Raw genomic sequence first — 24,596 nt, 5'->3', positions numbered from 1 at the left:
TGTGGAACGCCCTCCCAGCAGATGTCAAGGGAATAAGCAACTACCGGTATTTTACTTTTAAAAGACAACTGAAGGCGGCCCTGTTTAGGAAAGTTTTTAATGTTTGATGCTGTATTGTTTTTAATATTTGGTTGAAAGCCGCCCAGAGTGGCTGGGGAAACCCAGCCAGATGGGTGGGGTATAAATAATAAATTATTAGTATTATTATTACTATATATCCCTGCCCTGCAGCTGCGCTACTCAAACAGGCACCACGCAGGTGCATTTAATACTTTCTAAAAAAAATTATCAAATTTATATACCACCCTTTATCCGAAGATCAGAGAGCGATTCGCATTAAAAAAAGAGAGAACACAAAATATATAACATAGCAACAAACCAGAACCTCATCTAGTTTAAAAGGCAAGTAATTTTTAATTAGCCAAAGGCCTGGGAAAAGAGGAATGTTTTTGCCTAGTGCCTAAAGATACGTAATGAAGGTGCCAGGTGAGCCTCATGTTGCCACCCTCCGGACCTCTCGTGGAAGGGCCTCAGAGGATGATCTAGGTAGGTTCAAACAGAGAGAGGCAGTCCTTGGGGTATTGCGATCCTGGACTGTTTAAGACTTTGAATTTGGCCTGGAAATTGATTGGCAGTCAGTGCAGTTGGGCCAGGATTGGCATCATATGCTTAAAGCATCTTGTCCCAGAGAGCAACCTGGCCTCTAAATTCTGCACTAGCTGAAGTTTCTGAACCGTCTTCAGAGGCAGCCCTGTGTATAAGGCAATGCAGTAATCTTAACACTGAGGTCCAGGACATCCACTGCCACGCATGCAGATGTAAAGGAGAAGTAGAACATATTGAAGGCTCCACGGAGCCCAAGAGCACATCCCAAGCCATCACCATCTGGAAATGTTCATCCAAGTAGGACCTGAACCACCGAAAAGCAGTGCCTCCCACCCCTAACTTGGACATCTGCTCCAGAAGGATATGGTGCTTGATAGCAGAAGCTGCTGAGAGGTTGAGAATTAAAACGGACACATTTCCCGTCTCTCTCCCAACAGAGGTCATCAATACAGGGTGACCAAGGCCTAAACTCTGATTGAAATGGATCTAGAAAATCAGTTTCTTCAAAGAGTGGGTAGATCTGGTCTAGCACTTAATTTCAAAGTGTTGGTTTTGTCCTAGAAATGTGGCTCAGGACCCTTGTTTGCAGAATGCTCTCACAAAGGAACTTTGCCTGGCGTCATCATTATATATTTTCAGGTGCCAGGCCAAAACCTTCCTTTTTAATCAGGCCGCTGGCTTTTAACTAGGTAGGATGTTTTAATGGATACTCACCTCGCTTTAATGTATGTATGTATGTATGTATTTTTTTTTGTAAGTCATTTTGAGCCTTGAATTGCCATGGCAACTAATAAATGTATTTTATTATGTTACGTCTTTTCATTTTGTATTTTTATGCTGTAAACCGTCCTGTGGTCTTTGAATGAAGGAAGGTATATAAATTTAAATAAATAAATGTAAAAATAAAAATAAAAATAATAGAGACTAGGCTTTCAGTGATGCAGCTCCAGTCTTTGGGATGTTACCAGCTGAAATTAGACAAGTTCCTACTGTAGTATCTTGATGTTTAGGCAGCTTTTTGTTAAACGAAATTAACTATGCAATTAAAATTATAAAATTAACTATATACTTGTAGACCTGGTTTGATTGCTTTTAGTTTCTAGATTCTGTATTTTATCTCATTCTACATCATTTCTGTAGCTATGGTTGCAAAATGGTTTACACTGACAGCAGGCACGACACCAATGCTGTGTTCTTTCTGGCATCTGCTTAAAACATTTTTGTTTAGGCAAGTCTATCCAGACATGTAGATGTTGATGTATTTTAATGGGTTGGGTTGTGTTTTTTTGCTGACCGCTAGTTTTAATGCTTTCTAATCACTTGTTTTAAACTGTTTTTATTGATAATTTTAATATTTCTTGTAAGCTGCCTAGAGATTTTATTACTATGAAGCAATACAGAAAATTTGTTGAATCGATCAATCCGCAAGTAAACAAATTGTTGCCCTATCCTGACACCCCGAGGGTCAAATGACACACTGCGTTTAATGTGGTTCTAAAGTCGAGTCCGAAGACACAGGGGTCCACCACCTTGATGTAACTAAGCAGGTCCGTGCCTGATCAATTGGGAGGAATGAACTACCTGAGAACCACATATACATAGCCTTGGGTTCCATGGTGGAAGACAGACAGGATTTCTTTATTTCTCTTTACTATTACATTTATGGTCCACACTTCCCCCAAGGAGCTCCAGCTGGTGTACACCATTCTCCCTCCTCCTATTTTATCCTGACAACAACCCTGCGAGGTAGGTTAGGCTAAGAGCTGGTGATTGGCCCAAGGTTGCCCAGTGACCTTCATGGCCAAATGGGGATTAAACTCTGGTCTCTCAAGGTTCAAACCAGACCTGTGGCCACTACAAAACCCTTGACTCTTGTGTGGGAAGAATGCCAAGCACAGGTTGTTCTGTATGCTCCAAAGCGAAGCACTTGGGAACACTGAAGGCAAAACAGCTGGGACTCATCTTCTGCAAACCACCCAAAGATCTACCAGCACACCCCAACCTACCTTCTGCCTACCCCCTGCTATAGCATAGGAGTGTATTTTTTGCACGTCAACACAGCAATAGACAGCTCGCTGTGTTTTGCACCCACTCAAATATCCAGGTAAGTCTCCCAGACGTGTCATGTTATTACACTGGAAAATAGTGTCCTGGCTACTTAGGATGTCAACAAGGCATCTTGGAATCAGGAAAAGTGTTTATTTCATACAGTGAAGAGACAGACACTGTTAGTACGATAGGGAAATAGATTAAGATACCATGGGCAATACCAGGGAAGGTAGGAAGTTGGTGGTGGGCATTTCATAGGGGCAGGAAACCCAGGTTTATGTTTGGCTACGATACTGCTGCGATGGCATTTACAATTGTTTTGTTAAGGCATACCCATTGGCAGTAATAAAAATCATAGAAAGTACAGTCCAAATAATCCAAAACATCCCTGCCCACAAACAATTCTAAAGCAAAGGAAACCCTAACCCCCCGCCCCCGCCCCCCAAAAGCCTAAAACGCAGAGCTCACAAACACTGAACTGAGCCAGATTAAAACAAATACCCCAGAACTGGCTCCATAGGTGGCACCAGAGTGGGATGATGGGGAGCAAGCTATGCCCCCTCCCACAAACTAATAGCTTGCTCTTTGCTGGAGTGGAGCCTCCTGTGAAGTTGAAAAGGCTTTCTGTTATTCACTAGCAAGGAGGAAAAAAACACCACATACACTTTTGCCAGACAACACCTAAACAATATAACTAAATCATATACTAGTAATTAAAAGAAGGCCACAATTCTAATGCATGCTTACTTGAAAGTTAACTCTATCAAAACGAATAGGATTGCAATCGCGCGAGGGGGGCATGGGACATTTACTCCAGGGAAAAACAGGACGGAAGCATGAAAGTGAAATATGCCATTGTTTCTCTTTCACAAATCTTAGCATGTGGAACCATGTTCCCACCACCCAAAATGCACTTTGTCCCTTCTGCCACCCCACAGAAGTGGTGCTGATGCTCATAAAGGAGTTCAGAAGACTCAGCTGCTCTCAGAAACACCCTTAAGAAGATAAGAACCTAAGAAGAACCCTTAAGAACCTAAGAAGAGCCTGCTGGATCAGGCCAATGGCCCATCTAGTCCTGCCCTGTTGTCACAGCGACCAACAAGATGCCTGTGGGAAACCTGCAGGCAAGATTCGCGCACGAGAGCACTCTCCCCGGCTTTGGTTTCTGGCAACTGGTTTTCAGAATTATTGCTGCCTCCAACTGTGGAGACAAAGCACAGCCATCATGGCTAGTAACCGTTGATTGCCCCCTCCTCCATGAATTTGTCTAGTCCTCTTTTGAAGGTTGGTGCCCATCACTGCCTCCTGTGGGGGTGGGTTCCATAGTTTAACTATGCACTGCGTGGAGAAGTAACTTTCTTTTATCTGTCCTGAATCTTCCAACATTCAGCTTCACTAGATGTCCACAAGTGGGTGGACACCTGCTCTCTTGAGGGTAAGTGTTTTAACAAATGTGAACTAAAGGTTAACCGCACACCAACCCAAGCCCAACGACTGAACCAGCCTTCGCCACCCTGGTGCCTTTTAGATGTGTTGGGACTATATAGCTCTCATCAGCTCCAGCCAGCAGAGCCGTAGTTTGAAACATCTGGAGGACACCAGGTTGGCAGAGGCTGTGAGCCAAGGAGTTCAAATGTACACTTTTAGGTGGCCCCAGATTCTGGCATCTAGGCACCGTTCATGAAGTACCACAGGGTCAGTTTCAAAACATCTGGTTGGAAAAGCCTGACCCAAAGAATGAGACTGGGGGGAGGGCAGGGGAAGGTTCCTGGACCACTGCTATTTTGCGCATGGAATTCAATCACATGCTAGCAAGTTCAGGTTGAGCAATTAATAGTGGATTTAGAGCTCTTGTACAAGACACTTTAAAAAAGAGAGCCACTTTTTAGCAGTAAGGAAAGTGATGGGAGAATGCACTGGAAGGTGTGCAGTAGTAACTGTTTGATGTTACATTAAAAACAAGAATTAAAATAAATAAAGAAGAAACACTTTCCAGGTTGGGGATGGGAGAGAGAAAGGTAATCCATAACATCACATCTACGTTAGCATAGCTGGTCTGGCCACTACGAGCCAATTTCTGCTTTTCTTCAAGCACTGCTTAAAGCGCTACTACAGAAATCTGCACGACTGATTTCACCAGAGTCCACAATTGTACAGGGGAGGGGGAATTAAAAGTGTACCACCAGCAATGATAGTTCTACAATACTGCTGCACAACTTGGAAAATTATCTATATACAAGCTGTTGGGAGGTTTTTTGTTTTGCTTTAAGAAACTGCCATTAGCAAAGTGATAGGCCAGGCATAACACAACATTATGGGTGCAGCGCAGTGAACTTCAGGCTCTGAAGTAGCACCGAAATCAATAGGCCTTTGGCATCCTTCTATCTGGAGTGCACCACTCACATGGGAAATGAGACCCTTTGCTGCTCCCCCAGAATCTACCTGTCATAGTTGTACACGTGTCCACAGCAGACATAGGGTATGTGCATGCAAAATGTCTAATGAAAATGACCAATCAAGTGCAAGATCAAAAATACTTTTTTCTCCAGCATAAACCCAGCAGAATCAGCATGTTCCTTCCTTCCAAGATCAGGCAGCTGAGGTCTGCAACAAGAAACACAAACCAGTTCCCTACTACCTGACTCATGAGGAGCCCTCTTTCTTGGATGGCAGGATTAGAATCAGACCCCCGAGCAGATGGCTCTTCTTTAGAGACCTCTTTATGCCCTACAGGTCTTCCACTCTCCAAATAATGGCTGAATTCTGCCTTCAGAATTTTCCGTGCATTTGCACTTAGGATCGCAAACAGCACCACAATCATTTCCCCTCTGTACTCTCTTGTACAACGGATTGGCAAATAAATGACTTGTTCGCTTTAGTGTTTGTGCGCTGACTTTACTGCTTTAGCAAACTCCTGCTGTTTACGAGGTAGGTGCAAACACCCATAGGTTTGTTTGTGGGGTTTTATTGGAAGTGGAGAGTTGACCTCTCTGGCTGATAAGGGTTTAGCAGAATGAGTCAATGGGCTGCATCCAGCTTAAATAACTTACACATTTAGTCTTGCTGGAATCAGTGGGACTTAATACAGTCACAACCAACTTGTCTTATTGATTTCAATGAGCCTACAGCATGACCAAGTGCACCATCATAAAAAATGCTATTCCTCTGTGTTCAATGGGACTTTCTGCAAGGTACAAACATGGCAGATTGCAGCCCGAGAGTCTGGAGTCAACCAATATTATTCTTTTCCTTAACAGTTGTGTGGCAGGACCTCCACACTTGGGAATGGAGGCTGGCCCATTACGGTGAACAGGGCACTGCCCCACCTGTCTCAAGTCTGCCCTCAGCCAGTCCTCCCTGCCTTCTTTCTTACCCACGGTGCAGGGGGGTTACACCGTCTATCAGCAATCCTTAGTCTCAGTGTTGTCCTTGCCCAAGTCAGCAGGGAGAAGGATGGGAATTGGAATTACTAGGCTCTGCCTGTCATTGGCTGTGGCTCCACATTTTGTTAATCTCACAGCCCCATGGGCAACAGCTATAACTACACACATCTAGAATGGGTGTGGGTGTGTGTAGGTCCAGATTTTTAATCCATGGGTCAGAGGTGACATATTCTTAGAAAACTGTCTTCCCCCACTCCACACATCTGAAAGCTTATTGATAGTCAGAAGGACGATGTGTTTAAGCCTAGGTGTGAGAAGGAAGCAGTTTCACTTCCAAACAGGAAAAGCTGCCTTCTGGTTGTGATGTATGAGGGAGCAGACCTGAAAACTCTACCTCTGGCCCCAAGGCAAACTGACTTAGCTTGTGCCCCTCCCTTGAAGCATTAAGGCTTAAATCGGACTCGGCCCTAGTGGAAGGAACGCCACACAAACTGACCACCCAAGAGGAAGGGAAAGCTATACCAGTCTCAAGTGTGATGTATGGCAATTACCAGGGATATCCCCATTCAGAAAGGCAAAAGCCTGACTTTGGGGAGATAAACCCCGAAGGCAATTAAAAGGTTGCAACCATCGTTTAGGGCACGGCAGAACATTCCAAGTATTCTTCTAGCAATTGCAGGGTCTTGGGAATCCTAAACCAAAAAAGCCAACCACCACAAGTCTGTACTATGCAGAATACTGAACAAATAAAGGTTCACCATTTCAGTATTTCCAGTTTGAGCACTCAGAGAGAAACCAATGTCAGGCTTAGTGCGGTTTCAAATTCATAGGAAGCAGAATAAAATAAGAGTTGACATAGAAATATGAAACAGCTGCAGTTAGTATCAACCTTAGTATTCTTTCCAATGACTCTTGCGGTTTTTGTTGCGCTACATCAAGTTGGCCATTGAGATTCTGATGTACAGATGCCGTTTCTCCATTTTGTATTTAGAAAGAGTTCAGAAAAAGCAGAGGGAAAACAAGAGAGTCTCTGCCTGCATCTTGCTGGCAGCTCCCTTTGTTACGACCAACACGAGCTTCAAAGATTTAGACCTGTCATTAGGCAAACTGGTAAAGGTGATATAAAGTATTTCTGCTCTTAGCTGAACAAATGGAGAGTTGGCAGGTTGCTGTTGCCCCTTGGCTCCTATTTCTTCCCTCCGTTGAGTTTCAATTTATTTCTTTTTGTGTGTGTTCATAAACTCAAACCTTTCTAATGAGACGTTTCTTGCTGTACTTCTGCACTGCTTCATCACCCTGCATTCCAAAGAGGCCACATCAAAAATGACACATGCAGAGGCCAAAGGCCACATAACTCAAGGCAGCCACATGGGGGAATCCATGTCTTAGGGGGGACCTGATCCAAGATCATGGCTGTGCCCTTGTGCTTTGCCTCTGAAGACCCCGAGTGCCCAGTGCCTTCAAAAAACCACACATCAGATTAGTTAAGAGCCAGACAGCAAATTGGGAGACAAGCAAGACAGTATTTCCTAGGAGCGCAGGCTTAAGCAGAGAAAGTTTCGGGGACTCCAGCTAAGAAGTTTGCTGCCTCCACATCTCTTCCCATATGTTTCAGAGCAGCAAAATACCAAGACTTCCTAAAGAATCACTGAATGTCCCCATAAATGTCTTCTATAGAGCCAACTATTTTGTGTGGAGACAGATGACAGTATCATTTATAACTCCCTCCTCCATTTAAAAAAGCACAAGTAGCTACATTAAAAAAACCCAACTAATTTAAGGTCAATTTTTTACCCTATCTCAATTACAACAGAGTTACGCTGTGAAATGTATCAATAGAACTATAGTCTTGTCCAAGGAGAAGAACTGTTCCAGATAGGAGATTCAGCCTTACCAGGAGATGCCACAGATTGGACCAGTGATGCTATGCATACAAGGCAGATGCTCTACCACTGAGCTACAGCCCTTCTGAAGGGTGGAGGAGAGAAAAACCCAAACAAACCCCAATGAGAACGGAGCATGTTCAGTGGCCACAGAATACCGAGTATCTGTCAGGTGGGGAAATGGGACAGAAAACTGGGAGGTGGGGAACAGGATGGAGTACTCTGAAAAGAGGCATGGCTGGCAGGCAAAAGCACTGTAACATTTTGTTGCAGATCCCACTCGCAAGATAAAAATACTGCAAAACTAGATGCGCACACTGCCAAGTGCCATGGAAGAGACAGACAAGTTCTGAGAATTGGTTCAGAAGCAAACAAATAGCCTTTCCCCCCAGCTGAAGGATACTGAAATGCTCAAAGGTCAGGCCCCGTGTTCCTGGCGTCATTTCCTGGGTACTGTGGGCAGATGCATGTGTGCTATAAACTGCTTTTTCTTGGCTACGATGGCTGAAATGAAAAGCTGAGGGAAAGGAGGGTGGAAGAGTTACTCTAACTTCATTCCAAGTGAATCACCAGGATGCTTTTTTTTTTTTACTCTGCAGATTGGCATGATTACAACATGCTCACACATCCGTTGAGATGCTGGAGGTGTGCATGGGGGATTGCAAACACCTCAAGTCTAAGTGTTCTTTCAGAGTTTCTTACTTTTGACGCACAGCATATTTCTTGATAGCCAAGTGGAAATTTAAAAAGGGTGGCCTTCATTTGCCATACTGAAGAGAAGGAAAAACACCCACCTCCTCATACAGGTGGTGTCGGGAAGATTTGACACTGTCCTTCCCACTCTGAAAGAAGTAGCAGAACAACCTGCAGTTCCATCATTTAAAATTATAATTAGGTCTGCAAATGAACTGAGTGTGTGAAGTACACATTGCTTCAGTCTTTGTGCAGACCAGGGACCAACCACTGCTGAGTTTGCTATGCCCAGTTCTCTCTCAAATTACAGCAGCTAAACACTCAGGTTATTTTATAGCATGGAGAAAAGTTGGGGGGAGGGGAGAGCCATCCTGACATAAAGACAAACGTACGTCCAATACTGGCCATTTCTCACCCCCCGTTTGGATGGATATAGGACCAACCCAGTTGACTAAACTTTATGGGTTCTCTGGTGCCTTACAAGGTGGGAGGCTGCCCCAAACCCTTTCCCGCAGCTGGCACACTTGAAAGGTTTCTCCCCCGAATGCGTGGCACGGTGGCGCTCCAGGTGGGCGTTGCGGGTGAAGCCCTTCCCGCAGTCGCCGCAGGAGAAGGGCTTGTCCCCGCTGTGGATGCCTTGGTGGCGCTGCAGGTGTGCACTGCGGGTGAAGCGCTTGCCGCAGCGCGTGCAGCGGAAAGGCCTCTCCCCGGTGTGTGTGCCCTGGTGTCGGGTGACGTGGGCGCTGCGCGTGAAAGCTTTGCCGCAGACGCCACACTCGTACGGGCGCTCCCCGGTGTGCGTGCTGTGGTGCCGGGTGAGGTGGGAGTTGCGCCCAAAGGCCTTCCCGCAGTAGGTGCACTTGTAGGGCCTCTCCCCCGAATGGGTCTCCTGGTGCCGCGCCAGGTGGGCGCTCTTGGCAAAGCTCTTCCCGCAGTAGCTGCAGCTGAATGGCCGGTCCTCTTCCTGCACCTGCTGCCCGAGGCGCTTCCCGCCCAAGGGGCGCTGGAGCCCGGAATGGGTGGCCATGTGTCGGGTCAGGTGCGAATTGCGCCGGAAGCCTTTCCCGCAGTAGGGGCACGTGTGAGATTTCTCCCCCATGCCAGCGGCTGGTGGTGGTAGTGGCGCCGGCGGTCCGGGGAAGGTTCCTCCGTAGGAAAAGGAAGCTCCTGCCTCAGCACACCTCACCTCGGCCTGGCCTGGCCAGCAGTGGTTGAACAGACCTCCTGCCAGCCCAGAGCAATAGGCCTGGCCTATCTCGGGGCTTCTCCCGCAGTAAGCCGTTTTGATAGTTAGACTTTTTTCTTTCTTTATAAGCCTTCTTTCAACCACTTCTCACCTTCTCAGCCTTCTCTTGACTGACAGTTTTTTGACCTTTGCCCACACCACCTGCTGGAGAAAGAGAGAAAAAGAAAAGAGAGAGAGAGAGAGAGAGAGAGAAGGAACATAAATGAGTTGTGGCCAAAGCCGTGTTGGTCTGCCATAGTCGAAACAAAATAAAATAAAAAATTCCTTCCAGTAGCACCTTAGAGACCAACTAAGTTTGTTTTTGGTATGAGCTTTCATGTGCATGCACACGAAAGCTCATACCAAGTACAAACTTAGTTGGTCTCTAAGGTGCTACCAATAGGATGGGAAGGAGAGACAACGTAATGTAGGTCAACAAAGTTTATGAACACTTTTTACCTGCTGCACTCGCCACCTTCACCCCCACATACTTTTTTTTTAAATAGTGGCTCATGTACTTTTAGGGAAATGTAGTAGATAAAAAGTAGCATTTTACAAGTTTTATTACTACACTATTGATGTGCATTGTGCACATTGTACCTTTAGATCCAGGGCATTTTAGGCTTGCTTGTTAATAACACACTTCCAAAGAAATTGTTTTTTTTTTTTTTAATTTCAAATTATACTTTTCAGGTAAGATTGGCTCCCAAGCCAGCTTACAAGGAGAATCTACCGAGTTAGAATCAGAATTCCATCTTAAAACCGTGGCCATCTCAGACATAGTGGCTTTGACACTAGTCCACAGCCACCTTTTCCTTCCCCACTCAGGCCTGATGAAGAGTCCCGGAAAACATGCACACTATGTTGTGATGTTTAATAGTGAAGGTGTATTTAGCTCCCTGCCCCACGTAGCTTACACTCTACGTTAAACTCTTAAATGCTATTCAGAAAAACAAAACAATGGTTCTTGAACCTGTGTGGGTGTGTATGTGCAGGGCTTTTTTCAACCTGAGCTCACAGGACCTCAGCTCTGGCACCTCTCAGGTGGGCGCCACTGCCGTTCTAAGAGAACAAGGGAGAAGCTCACAGTGAGCTAGGGCACCTTTTGCCCCTAGAAAAATAGCACTGTGTATGTGTGTGAATAAGGGACGCGGGTGAGGCTGTGGTCTAAACCACTGAACCTAGGGCTTGCCAATCAGAAGGTCAGCGGTTCGAATCCCCGCGACGGGGCGAGCTCCCGTTGCTCGGTCCCTGCTCCTGCCAACCTAGCAGTTTGAAAGCACGTCAAAGTGCAAGTAGATAAATAGGTACCGCTCCGGCGGGAAAGTAAACGTCGTTTCTGTGCATTGCTCTGGTTTCGCCCGAAGCGGCTTAGTCATGCTGGCCACATGACCCGAAAGCTGTACGCCAGCTTCCTCGGCCAGTAAAGCGAGATGAGTGCCGCAACCCCAGAGTCGTCCAGGACTGGACCTAATGGTCAGGGGTCCTTTTACCTTTATGTGTGTGAATATATATACTGTATGTATATGTATATACAAAGAGAGAACAGGCCAAGCATTCCTATAACACCTCAGATACATCATTAGAAAGCTGCACCCACACAGCTCCCCCCTTTTTTTGCATTACAAGATAAATCGCACAAATCCGATGGGTCTCAATAGCCCCCCCCCACCGTAAGTAGTTACAGGATGACCGCCTTCAATCTGCAGAAAAAATAAAATAAAAAAGAATAACCCACAACAAAAATACCACCCGAGGTTGGGCCGTGCTTAGTCGCGGAAACGGAGCAAGTGGGAGGAAGACAATTAAAGGGAGAAAGCGAGGAGGGAGGAGAGAAGCTCCCTGCTGCAAAAAGGGGGGGGGGGGAATAAGGAGAGAGAGAGAGAAACGGGGTGGGGGTGTGGGGCACGGAACAGGGAGGCGGGAAGCGCCCTCGGGCGCAAGGATTTCCCCCGCCAAGCGGGTGGTTTCGGCGCCGGAGCGCGCGCCGCCCTCCCCGGCTCCGCATCGTGGGCTCCGCCCTCCTCTCCGTCCTAGGCGCTCTCACCGATGCAGCCCCCGCGCAGGGATCCCGGAGGGGTGGGGTTCGCGCGCCCTTCGGCAGGCGCATCCGGACCTCGGGCCCTGGGAGGGAACCAGCCACCCTCGCAGCGTGTGTGGGTGGGTGGGCAGCGGCGGGTCCGGGCACAGGAAAGGACCCCTCGCTGCATCCTGTCCCCCACCCTTCGCTTCGCGCGGCGGCGGCGGCAGCTCCGGCTCGATGGTTTTAACCCTCCTCCAGCCGACGAGGGAGAGAGTTCGCCCGGCTGGGTTGGGTTAGGAAAGCAGCAACAAGCGCAAAGGGAGCGGAGGCAGAGAGGATGCACCACCACCACCACCACCACCACCACCATTATTAAGAAAAGGCACGACGGCAAGCTCTCGCCGCTCGTTTCCACAGACCCGAGAGGCAGATTTATTTATTTCCGTTAAAAAAGAAATTCAGCACCGATTTGCAAGATTTGCTGCCGTACGGGTTTCATAGCATCGGCCTCCCATGAAGGGCTGTGGTGTGTTGTTGATGCGCACACACACCGTATATTTAAAGCTCGTTGCCCCTCCCCCGCAAATAATCCTGGGAAACGCAGATCGTTCAGGGTGCTGGAAGTTATAGCTCTATGCGGGATAAACTGCAGTTCCCCGCGTGTGCTTTAAATGCACAGCGTTATGTGAAGCGCTTTGAGCGCAGTAAGGTGCATAGTCTATCTTAAATCATTTGATGCGCACAGTTCGGCTTTAGCAACAGTTTTAAATATTGGCTCGGTTCCGATTTGGAAAAGCGGAGGTGCTTGATAGCTTCCAATTTTACATTATAATACATTTACGAAAGCCTAAGCTTATCCTTTTGGTAGCCTCCTTTGTGCCCCTTCTGCCTCCAGGCATACCACTGCTCCTTTCGTTTATCCACCCTGCAGACTGCTCCCCCACCAAGAGATTTGTGCTTGTCCTTCTCCTCCAATACTCCCTTTGTTCTAGTTTATGGCAGGGTTGATAAGATTGAGAAGGGAGGACGAGTCCCAGTTCCTCCACTGACCAATGGACATCAGGAGTGTTCTAAAACTGCTTTGAAGCTTCACTCCTATAGCTCAGGGAGTGAGCAGCAGGGCCCCAGAGATATTATCTGTAACATTGATTTAGTACTTTCAGCTTCAGCAACAAAACAGACTGGAGTAAGGGTATGGTTGGCTGCGTTTCTGGAATTTCTGAGTTATAAGTATTTATGTCCTATAAAATAAAATTTCTCCTCTGTCAGAAACCCACACAGATGGAAGTTGTCCTGTCCCTGAAATTGTCCTATATGTCCAGTTTTCCATTTCTCATATGACGTATGCAACTTCCTCCCCCTTCAGCTAGGAGCTGGGCCATTGTCTGCTTATGTATTTGGTTTTTTTAATCTGTTGTTTCTAGTTGTTTTGTGTATGATTACTTTTCAGATAACTATCTCATATGGTCTGAAGGCGCATCATGCAGTTTGAAACTTAAGTATGGGAGAAGGGCAGACAACAGTGAGATGCTTTTGAGGACTCATGGTGAGGCTCCTAACTAGCTCTCACATTCCCTCCTAGTTCTCCCCACAAATAAACAAACATATATTAGTAATCGGATGTGTACACAAAACCTTTAGTGGTTGCAATATACTGTATTTTCATAGCACTCAAATGAGAAAACTACTGCACCAGCAATTTATGAAGCTCCCCACCCCACCCCCTGCCTTTGGAGAGTATGTACTCCCTTGTCTCCAATGCTGGAGCATATACCAGTGCATATTTAAAAGAAAATAGCCAAACAACACACATTCCCAATCTAGCAATAAAATTCTCTCACTTGCTCTCTTATTGAATACTAGCTGAAGGAGCCCAGCATTGATTGTGAATTATGACAAGCTAATAAATACTGGGATTTATAAATGAATACTATATTTTCTTAGTTTCTAGGGCAGTGGTGGCGAACCTTTTAGAGACCGAGTGCCCAAACTGTAAATCAAAACCCACTTATTTATCACAAAGTGCCCAACTACTGACGCGCGCGGGGAGCAGCGTGGGGAGCAGGCGCCAGGCGCCCCAGGCCAGGACATAGGTGGGCGCGGTGCCCATCATCAGGGCGGCGGGCAGCACATAGCGCATGGAGTAGGTGTGCAGCACCAGCGACAGCAGCATCTCTCCGGCCAGAGTTGGGCTGACTTTAAAGGGCGGGGGGGGGGGGGGGAGAGAGAGAAAGAAAGAAATAAGAAGAAATGAAGATCCGGCTGCTGGGCTTTGCGACTCCGCTACCACATGAGGGAGGAGGAGGCGCCTCTTCTCACGCCTCGCAGCCTGCAGGTGCCGCCGCCGCCGAAGAGGAAGAGGAGGGCTCCGCAGCTCGGCCGCATGGCCCGCGGGTGGCCCTGGCAGGAAGCAGCGTGGAAGAGCGCCACGGAGAAGCAAGGAGCAGCCAGCAGCGGGAGCCGGCTACCGGTAGCTCCTCCTGCAGCTCGGGAAGCGCACGCGACGCCCTCACCTGCCGGTCACCCCCGCGCCTCTTGGGCGCTAACCGAGGAGGAGGAGAAGGGCGCCGGCGACGAGGCAGCTCTGCCTCCGCTTCGCCAGAGACTTCCGGGGGTTGGCCAAGGCTTGTTCCGCCCGCCCGCCCGCCTCTCCCCGCCTCGATTTGGTTCTTGCCTCTCGTGCCCGGGAGGGAAAAGGCGCGCGTAAAGGCGCCCTTAGGGCTTAGCTCAGATGGTGCGCGTGCCAGCAGTGAGGGCTCTGCGTGCCAGATCTGGCACGCGTGCCATAGGTTCGCCACCACTGTTCTAGGGTTATGCATGCCCACCCTCCCCCAACTAGGGAACACCTGACCAGCCCCAAATCAATTTGGGGGCAGGCCTCATGTTTAATTAGGATTTTAAAAACATGATATGGCGAGGAGGTGGACAAAGGAAGGAGATGCTGCATCTCCTCCCCACCCACTGCCTCCCCACCACTCTACAGAGAGCAGAAGGGTTCAATCTGCTGGGTGTTGTTCTGTTAACATGTTCCCTGTAGTGAGCACTATGGCAAAGCAGACCCCTGCAGCCAAAAGGACTGCAGCATTGGTGGGAGGCTCCTGCACAGCTGATGCACATACTCATACCTGCTTGCTTCCTCCTCTCTGCTCTCCCAGCCTCCACATTGTTGCCCATGTGGTTCAGGCCTCAGACACACCCGCTCTGATCACTACCACTGCCAGCATCACCTTCTCCAACTCCCTGGCCACTACTTATCTGGCTGCCATCATCGCTGCTGCTACCACCACATTGTGGGAAGCATCCGCCTGACCTGGACTAGCTCACTTTCCCTCCTCAACTTCTGAAACTGACTTGTGCATTAGTCATTGCCATGGGGGCCATAACTGATGGTGAGAGACCAATTAACTGATGTGCAGTGGTGGTCCAGTGCAGTAGTCACACTGTATTAGTGACTAGGCGGTTCAATCCTGTTCAGTTTGACTGTGTGTGTGTTCCTTTGCTGGGAATAGACACACACAACCAAACTGCTGTGTGGGGCTGTTTGAAAGCCCTCTTGAAAACAGCCCCATGCTATTATTGGTGGAAGCTGCCAGTATCACCTTCTTCCCCCATGACATACCTGGATTACTCCAGGCAACCAGACTCAGAGTGATTTGTTGCTGTCTCAACCCAACTTGGTTGAAGCTCAGATCCAAATCTGGTGCACAGCCATTTTAGTTTACTGCCAAATTTGATTAAAATCACTGCAATTTTGAAAGATTCAGCCCACCATCTTTATTCAAAATAGCATCCCATTATATCCAAATATAGACCAAAATGTTGCCCTCTGTCTCAGGAACCATCGTGCCAACTTGGGTGGTGATATCTTCAGAGGTGCAGTTTGGAATGGTTTTGTCTGCCATCTTGATTCAAAAGGGGTATGGCAATTTCCAAACACAGACCCAAACCCATCTCCATCTCCATCCTGGGAACCATCACAACAAATTGAGCAATGATATCTTCAAAAGTGTCCAAATCAGTAGAGTTTGTAACTGTTTGGTCTTTCATAAACCAAAACCCACTCCTCAATCTTGGGAACTGTCACGGCAAATTGGGTGACAATATCCACTTGTTGTTGTTCAGTCATTCAGTCATGTCCGACTCTTCGTGACCCCATGGACCAGAGCACGCCAGGCACCCCTATCCTCCACTGCCTCCTGCAGTTTGGCCAAACTCATGCCAGTCGCTTCGAGAACACTGTCCAACCATCTCATCCTCTGTCGTCCCCTTCTCCTTGTGCCCTCCATCTTTCCCAACATCAGGGTCTTTTCCAGGGAGTCTTCTCTTCTCATGAGGTGGCCAAAGTACTGGAGTCTCAACTTCAGGATCTGCCCTTCCAGTGAGCACTCAGGGCTGATTTCTTTAAGGATGGATAAATTTGATCTTTTTGCAGTCCATGGGTCTCTCAAGAGTCTCCTCCAGCACCATAAGCCACTTCAGTATCCTTGCCAAGAAAACTCCATGGACAAAGACAATATCTACAGAAGTGCCCAAATTGATGCAGTTTGGAATGGTTTGGTCCATTATTCTGATTAAGAATAGCACCTAGTTTCTAAAAGTAGGCAGAAACTAACTCCTCCATCTTGAGAACCATTGTGCCAAGTTGGGTGGTGATATATCAATAGGTGTATGAATGCATAGAGAACAGACAGACAGACAGACGAACTAAATTGGCAAAATACTTGGTAGAGGGGAAAGAAGGAAGAAAAGGAGATAAAAAGTCCTGCTGGATCAGACCGAAGTTCTATCAAGTCCAGTATCGTGTTCTCACAGCTGGTATTCAGAGACATACTGCCTTCAACAGTGGACATGGTACCAGTTACAGGTAGGTAGCCATGTTTGTCTGCCATAGTCAAAACAAAATAAAAAATAAAAAAATTCCTTCCAGTAGCACCTTAGAGACCAACTAAGTTTATTCTTGGTATGAACTTTCGTGTGCATGCACACTTCTTCAGATACACTGAAACATGGTACATGTGGACATGGTACATAGCCATCCTGACTAATAGCAATTGATAGCATTATATTATATGAATTTTAAAGCCATTCAAGTTTTCTACCATTACTACCTCTTGTGGGAGCAAATTCCACATCTTAACTATGTACTGTACCTGTCCTGAATCATCAAACATTCATTGCATGACCCAGGTTCTAATCCAGTATTAGAAGACAGAAAAACCTTTCTCCAATTTTCCCACACCATGCAACTTACCAGGAAGTTGTAGAAATGTATTTTCAAAGAGTTTAACAATGGAGTGAAAAGGCAGGGTGACAGTGTTCCTATGGAAATGAGAAAAGCATAAGCTAATAATCAGTTGTTCCTGATTGCTCTGTTTCGATGTATTAGCATCTAAATGGCCTATTATGTCTTGCCTGGAAAGTCAATGCAGGCTTCTTCAAAGGCTATCCAAAACAATGTAAAGGTTAAGTAGGATAGTTCAGGGAATAAATGTAATAAATAAAATTTGGGAAATCCTTTATTTGTTATTCACTGATGAGAGATCAATGGAGCCACTAAAGCACTGGGCTGTGAATGAACATGTAAGAAACTATGTACTTGAGAGTCATTGTCCATTGGGGGGGGGTGTCACTTCAGACTCCATTGTATGTTTTCAAAATTTTGGCAGCAGAATCCAAGACATGTCCACTCAGGAGTAAGTCCTCTTTAGTTCAGGGAGGCTAATTCCTATGTAAATGGGCATTGGGTTGCAGCCTTACTGAACAATTACTTGGGAAGAGTAATGACTGGGAAATGAAATGCAGCGGTGGTTGTATTTTATGATGTCTGAATCAGTTAAACACAAATGCTGTGATCCTCCTCAGGTTTATACATGCCCCTCAAAACAGATAGCTGCTAAATTATTTCAGAGAGAGGCTCAAGCTTGGATTTTGACAAATCTGTGTAGGAATAAGGTGAATAACTGTAGGAAAATTGCTGGGACTCTCATGGTGTGTGTCTTTGATACTGGAACCTGGAATAGGGTCACCATGTGAGGATGGTATTGTATTTGAAGGAATATTGGAGTCACCAGACTAGTTACAAAATAGCACCGGGAGATTCAGATTCAAAGCCCCCTCCCATTCAGCCATGAAGCCAATGGGGTTACTTGGGGTCAGTCATTATGTGTTAGTTTTGACTGACTGGTTTGCCCTAGCCACAACAGAGTGGCTGTGATCATAAAACGGATGCATGGAAAACCATGTACTCTTCTTGAAGGGAAAGCAGGATATACTGTAAATGTATTAAACAGGTTAGGTACTCAAAACAAAAAACAAATAAAATAAAAGACAAAAAGATAAAACAATATATTGGAATGTGTCCTTTATTTGAAAGGCTATCTGGTCCAAACCTAGATTAAAGATTAAAACCCCATTAAGGACAGTAAAGAGATTGAAGTTGCCCATCAAAATTTAGCACCTGGGCAGCCAACAAAGCAGGCACAGAGTTAACTTGATCCGAGTCTGCCACTATGGTCTCTCCCCCCCAGTTTCCCCCCCCCCATCTATGCATATAAATCAGCATAAGCAAATTTGATTCAAATCTCTTTTTTCCTGTGGTCTCTTGTAGGTAGCTCAAATTAATGTTGGCCAAACTTCATAAGCAATAGCTGAGATGGCAAACTTCCAAAAATAAAAATATTGTGACCAAGCTTCCAGTCACCAGAGTCCCCATCACGAGACACAGAAAGTGTTATCTTTATTTCATATATCTAATAAAGGGGATATATGAAATAAAATAGAAGGGGAAGAAATGGAGGCACTGAGAGATTTTACTTTCTTGGGCTCCATGATCACTGCAGATGGTGACAGCAGTCACGAAATTAAAAGACGCCTGCTTCTTGGAAGGAAAGCAATGACAAACCTAGACAGCATCTTAAAAAGCAGAGACATCACCTTGCTGACAAAGGCCCGTATAGTTAAAGCTATGGTTTTCCCATTGATGCTTTTGAATTATGGTGCTGGAGGAGACTCTTGAGAGTCCCATGGACTGCAAAAAGATCAAACTTATCCATCCTTAAAGAAATCAGCCCTGAGTGCTCACTGGAAGGGCAGATCCTGAAGATGAGGCTCCAATACTTTGGCCTCCTCATGAGAAGAGAAGACTCCCTGGAAAAGACCCTGATGTTGGGAAAGATGGAGGGCACAAGGAGAAGGGGACGACAGAGGATGAGATGGTTGGACAGTGTTCTTGAAGCTACTAACATGAGTTTGGCCAAACTGCGAGAGGCAGTGAAAGATGGGCGTGCTCTGGTCCATGGGGTCATGAAGAGTCGGACATGACTGAACGACTGAACAACAACAAAAGTGAGTTCCAATCTTGAAGGCTTATGCCATTACCTACCACAATACATAGCTGAGGTTCTGCCCCCCCCCCAATCCTGGCCACGCCTATGCTAGGCTTTAAGGTGCTGCAAGGTTTTTTTTAAAAAAGAAAAAGATGTTACTTGCTTCAAGCGTACAGTATTAGGGCGAGATGTGCATAGCAATACTTCCCAGCCGTTAGTGGTGGCAGGGGCTGCCTAGTGCTTTAGGAGACATTTGTGAATCCGGAGTTACTCCCCTTTATCCTTGAAAAATAAACTATCCAGTTCATTGTGCTGTGAAGGGGTTGGGGTGTGTGTTATCGGTGTCACTTCGGAGTCACTCCGAAGCAGCTACTCCAGAATTACCCTGAACTGCTTGCTTCGCTTCAGCCATTTAATGCTTTAAAGGGGAGCCTCTGTTCGGGCTTCAACATGGAGGATGAAAGGGATTCGGTTAAGCAAAGGGGCGGGGGGCGGAACAAAAAGGACTGGCTGCTACCAGACTTTGCTTCTTCGCAACTGGCTCTTCCCATGTCAATCCAAATCCCATCCCCGCCTCTCCCAACCAGCTCCAGAGAATTCACGGTTGCCATGGTTTCAGCCTCTTAAATCTCCCTTCGCCCGCCTCCCTCAAGGAGAGGGCGGGGCCTGAGCCTACAGCATTCCAAGCCTTGATTTATTCCCTCCAATAAAACAGGCCGGTGAAGCCGAGGTGCGCGGGGTGGAGGGGGGGGTGTGTAAAATTGTGAAGCGTACCGGATTTTGATTGGGCGGCTATTTATTCCCTCCTTGTTTCTTGGAGGAGGAGGAGGGCACAGGGCGGGCAGTTTACCAGTTGGCCGGTTTTGAGCATCGATCAAAGGTTCCGATTGGCCTTGGAAGATGCCTAGCTCCGCCTCCTGAAAAAAAGAAGAAGCCTGGAAGGCGCGCGTAACGGGGTTTGTACTGTATCCTTGCCTTCCCTTCCTCCCCCCCCCCCCAACTCCTGAAAACTACCCGTCGTTCACTTGGCCTAGTGGGCGGAGCTTCAGGAGAAGGGAGGGGGAGAGAGAGAGAGAGAGAGAGCGAGCTGTAACGGAGCCAGGCCTCTTGTCTGTCTCCCTGTGCTCGCTGCGCGCGCTGCTCCCCTTTTCTTTCTCTCGCTCTCGTCGCAGCGCGTGCGGGGAACAGGCAGGGCCCCAGCGGGTGGCGGAGCGTCTCCCTCTCGAGGCCGCCAGCGCCGCGCCCCCCCCCCAAGCCTCCCACGAGGCCCAGCTTCTGAGCGCGCGGGCGCGTGTGTGCGGCTTCTCCTCCTCCTCCTCTCGGTGGTGTGGTGGCAATGTCTGCTCCTGCGACGGCCCCTGCTCCTGCGGAAGCTGCTGGCGGAGGCGGCGCCGGCGCCGCTGGGGACAAGCAGCGCTCTTCCGCCGCCTCCGCCCCGCTCAACGTGGAAGGCATCGACCTGCTGGAGAAATGCGGCGTGTGCCGGGAGAGGCTGCGCTCCGAGCGGGACCCGCGACTCCTGCCTTGCCTCCACACCGTCTGCAAGGAGTGCATGAAGGTCGAGCCCGCCGCCGCCGTCGCCGCTGCAGCAGCAGCAGCCGGCGGCGGCAACAACAAGGATGGCCAAGGTGAGGGTGGCGGGGAAGAAGCGGGCGGTGGGCGACGAGGAGGAGGCGGCGGCGGGTGAGAAGGAGCCCCTCCTGGCAGGGGTTGAGGCGGAGGAAGCTTGCAACGGAATGGGAGGCGGGTGCGAAAGACGTTGTCTTCCTATCCCCTCCCCTTTCTCCGTTTGTCGTGTTCTTTCTCGGGGGGTGGCTTTGGTGTGGGAGGGAACGTCCTTGTTTTATCCTCGTGCTCGCCAGGCCGATTTATATATCTCTTTTTGCAAGAAGAGGCCTTGCGAGAGCGCGCGGGGGGGGGGTGCAGGCGTGCTCGTATAAATGGGAGTAAAAAATGGAGGAGACTTGGGGGGGGGGAAGGTTCACGAGAGAGGACTGCCTTATTTCGTACACGTTCCCCGCACAGTTAAAAAAAAAGAGAGGCATATTTTGGGGTGGGGGTCGTGAGCAGGAGGCGGCGGGGTGGGGAGTGGATGAAGGGACGTGGTGGAGGAGGAGGAGGATGCGTGTATGGCGGCGGCGGAGGTGCAGCGAGGGAGGCGTGGCCACGTGCATTCCGACGAGGGGGGCAGCGACGCGTATCGCGAGAAGTACAGCTGCTGGTCTGCTTTTTTTTTTGAGGTGGGGGGAAGCGACGGGTCCTTTATCTCTTCCCTCCTCTCCATTCCCGCCTTTTCCAGGCCCGCCCTGGTTGCGTTGAGCATTCCCATAAGGAATTTCTGCCTCCTTATCCTCAAGGATTTGTGGGAGGGAGAGAAATGGAATTGTAACAGATGTTGGAAGCGTAACTTTTTGTTTTAGGCATACAGTACTTCAAGGTGCCTCTTTACGAAGGGTGAAAGCTTGCATGCTGTGGAGCGGACATTAACTCCCTGAGTTGAATGGGGTACGCCCACAAAAAAAGAGAGCACATGAGGCTTCAGTCAAAGTTGGTGAGGGAACACCTAGGAAAGCATGAATAGGAGGAGTGCACTGCAAATGGGTTCAGAAACATCTCCAAATGGGTTAATTAAAAAGGTAGCATCTTTGCTGTTGATGTCCCTAAGAAGAGTGTTTACACTCCAAAATCTTACTACTCAACACTGTTGAGCCAGTATGGTCATTGTTCTAGAACATAATCCATGTGATAATTGTTTCTTCCACATTAGTGAAAGTAAACGAAAGTTGCATGTCAGTGAAGTAAGCTATGTGTTTCTTGACACATGCTTATATTCCTAGTTGTTGGTAGTAACTGCATATCCCAAGTATATTTAGGTTATTTCACTCTAACCCTAAATGAAGGTGTCCACGTATTGGTCATGGCTTCTCAGTTCCAAGCAGTCTTAAATGATGTTGATTATTTTGATCCTTTCAGTTTAGTTTCAGGCCTGGATATTGGATTGGAAACAGCCTCAGTCACCTGGGAAGAGAATGGGTACTAGCTGTTAGTTTTCCTGGACCTATTTATACCATTGACTGGGGTATCCTTCCTGGTCATTTGTCTGAATTAGGCTGGGAGGGGCACTGTTTTACAATAGTGTTATGGTCGTTTTTTAATGTTATAAGCTGCTTTAGGCCTCCTTGTTCCAGAAAAGTGGCATATAATTTTTTAAAAAAATAAAAATATTTTTCCCCCTCTGGCATTGGACTTGGAGAACCTTTAAATCTGCTTTGGCCAATCTGGTCCCCTCAAGATGTTTTGGACTACATCTGGGGCTAGTGAAAGACATCAGATTGGCAAAGGCTTCTTTAAAGACTTGTCTCTGGCCTTGAACTTCTTGGGATGAGGAATGTGTTTTGTTTCCCTCCATCTAACTTCATGCTGTAACATCAACATAGCCAAGTGTTTATGGTTAGCTGCTTGGTTTATGTTTTCTTTTTTTGTTTCGTGAAAATTCTTCTTAAAATATTTTTTATTAGTTTCCAAGTACAATCCAATAATAGCCTCATTATAACAATACCAATTTATAATACAATTATTAATACCAATTGTTCAAATATGTTTTTCTTTCCCCCAGTTGTTGCTGTTATCTATCATGCCTTGGGAGAAGCTGATATCCCATTGTTCAGAAATTTCTCCCTTGCTCCGTCATTTTGCAACTTTAACAGCTGCAAAAATCGCTGTGTCCCAATAAATAACCTGTTTTCACTATTTTTCCTCTCAGCCTGGGAAGAAGAGTGGTCAGTAATGAACCTTATCAGTTCCTTGGCAAGTTCGTATATTTCTTTCATCCTTTCGTTCAACTGAAGATAAATGAGCATTTATACTTCCAATTAAGTTCCAAGTACTCAGCGTTATTCAGTTCACTCAGTAAATAATAAAGGATGGGGAAGGGTTAGCTCTAATTTCCATTGTAAACCTTTTGCAAAATAGAGCTTTCCTCCCTTTTTCCTCCCCCCCCCCCAGTTCGGTTTAATGTTATATTCCATATCTTCTGTCCTCACTTGTACAAATATAATTTGAACTAAACATTCAGAGGAGGGTTGCCAAATCATAAATAAACCATAGGCTCCCCTCCCCCACACCGTCTTTTGCGCCAAATGAAGTTTTATCTCAAATTCAAATCTTAAAAGTTCTTGCAGTTATTTACGTTCCACAGTTTGTGATCTCATCTCTTCTAGCACGCGCCTATACTTTAGTCCAGGGGTCAGGAACCTTTTTCAGCTGTGGGCCGTTCCTCCGTCCCTCAGACCATGTGGTGGGCTGGACTATATTTTTTTGGGGAAAAGTGAACGAATTCCTATGCCCCACAAATAACCCAGAGATGCATTTTTAATAAAAGGACACATTCTACTCATGTAAAAACACGCTGATTCCCCGACTGTCCACGGGCCGGATTGGGAAGGTGATTGGGCTGCATCTGGCCCATGGGCCTTAGGTTGCCTACCCCTGCTTTAGTCCAGTTAAACACTAATTAACAGGAGAACCCCTGCTTCTTAATGGGGTTTTTTGAGGGGTTTCTACAGGCAAAGTGCTTTTGCACTCAGCTGCTTGGTCTATCAGGCAGCCTGTGCATTCTACTCGTATCCACTTCCTCTAGCACAAAGAGGGCCTTCTGGAAGAGAAGGTTTCTTTGAATTGCCTTGTGATGTGGGCAAGATGATGTAGGAATTTGTGGTGAAATGAGTCTAAAATGTGCCCCTAGTAGCTTTCTGCAGGGATCCTACTGCTTGTGAAGATGTGTGTTTCTTGATTCCACAGGAGTTCCACCTGGCAGCTGAAGAAGCAAATTAAGATAATGTCAAAGTTTATTAAGTTATGACTGCTACACACAAAAGAATAAGCAATATATGCAAAGTTGCTGGTTTGTATATGCAATGAACTTGCTAGGACTGGTGATCTTTGATAGTGTCTTGGCCCAAATCCAGGTTCACATATGGGTTCAGTTCTTTGTCTTTTCTTCATCTGCTGAAAGCTCTCTGCCCAATTAATCTGTTCAGATATGAGAGTGCCTTTCCTGAAAATTCTCTTAAATCAAGTCTTCCTGTGGTGGTAACTTCTGCCCTACACTTTCTTCATTTATTTGAAAAGAAAACAGTGACTCTCCCCCTCCTTGGTTATTCTTTTTTCTTAGACATTTGTCAGACTGCGATTCCAAAAACCTCTTTATTTTTTTGTGTCAGCTCTTTATTTAATGGTCTGGCCTAAGCATACTTTTAAGTATGTGCCAAGTGACGTTGAACCTATTTATTCGGTTTCAGACTGCTTTTAGCTATGATTTTGCCTAGCCCTTAGAGTAACCCTCTGTTTACCCAAAGTTTCATTGATTAGCCTTATTATGTGAGTATGCGCATCTTATTCTGGTGCTGG

At 46.9% G+C, this 24,596-nt stretch overlaps 2 protein-coding genes across 5 annotated transcripts in view; one reads left to right on the top strand and one right to left on the bottom strand.

Moving 5' to 3' along the window:
• Positions 1–8,511: 8,511 nt before the first annotated feature.
• LOC117059396 (zinc finger protein 436-like) lies at positions 8,512–12,079 on the bottom strand. Of its 2 annotated transcripts, none has more exons than XM_033171107.1 (2): positions 11,887–12,079; positions 8,512–10,004 (listed from the first exon to the last, which is right to left on the bottom strand). In XM_033171107.1, the coding sequence occupies exon 2, from the start codon at positions 9,711–9,713 to the stop codon at positions 9,066–9,068; it is 648 nt and encodes a 215-aa protein (XP_033026998.1). In that variant the 5' UTR covers positions 9,714–10,004; positions 11,887–12,079; the 3' UTR covers positions 8,512–9,065. The 2 variants fall into 2 exon arrangements, with proteins under 2 accessions (XP_033026998.1, XP_033026997.1); XM_033171106.1 differs by having other exon boundaries at positions 8,512–10,001.
• Positions 12,080–20,494: 8,415 nt separating this feature from the next.
• Positions 20,495–24,596, top strand: part of TRIM28 (tripartite motif containing 28) — a 31,570-nt gene continuing 27,468 nt past the window's right edge. For 2 of the 3 annotated variants that reach the window (XM_033169729.1, XM_033169728.1), the window contains exon 1: positions 20,509–20,815. In XM_033169729.1, the coding sequence (XP_033025620.1) occupies positions 20,524–20,815 (292 nt within the window). In that variant the 5' untranslated portion in view covers positions 20,509–20,523. Of the gene's footprint in view, positions 20,816–24,596 lie in introns of all 3 variants that reach the window. The other variant, XM_033169730.1, reaches the window with a different exon arrangement.

The sequence above is a fragment of the Lacerta agilis genome, chromosome 14 (genome assembly GCF_009819535.1).
Source record: "Lacerta agilis isolate rLacAgi1 chromosome 14, rLacAgi1.pri, whole genome shotgun sequence".
Lineage (NCBI taxonomy): Eukaryota > Metazoa > Chordata > Lepidosauria > Squamata > Lacertidae > Lacerta > Lacerta agilis.
Note: the sequence above shows the minus strand (reverse complement) of the source record. Positions and strands in the feature narration are given on the sequence as shown.

What these genes read in the sequence shown, in the direction of transcription:
- LOC117059396 (XM_033171107.1), bottom strand. Translation starts at nt 9,713, where the DNA reads ATGGGGGAGAAATCTCACACGTGCCCCTACTGCGGGAAAGGCTTCCGG.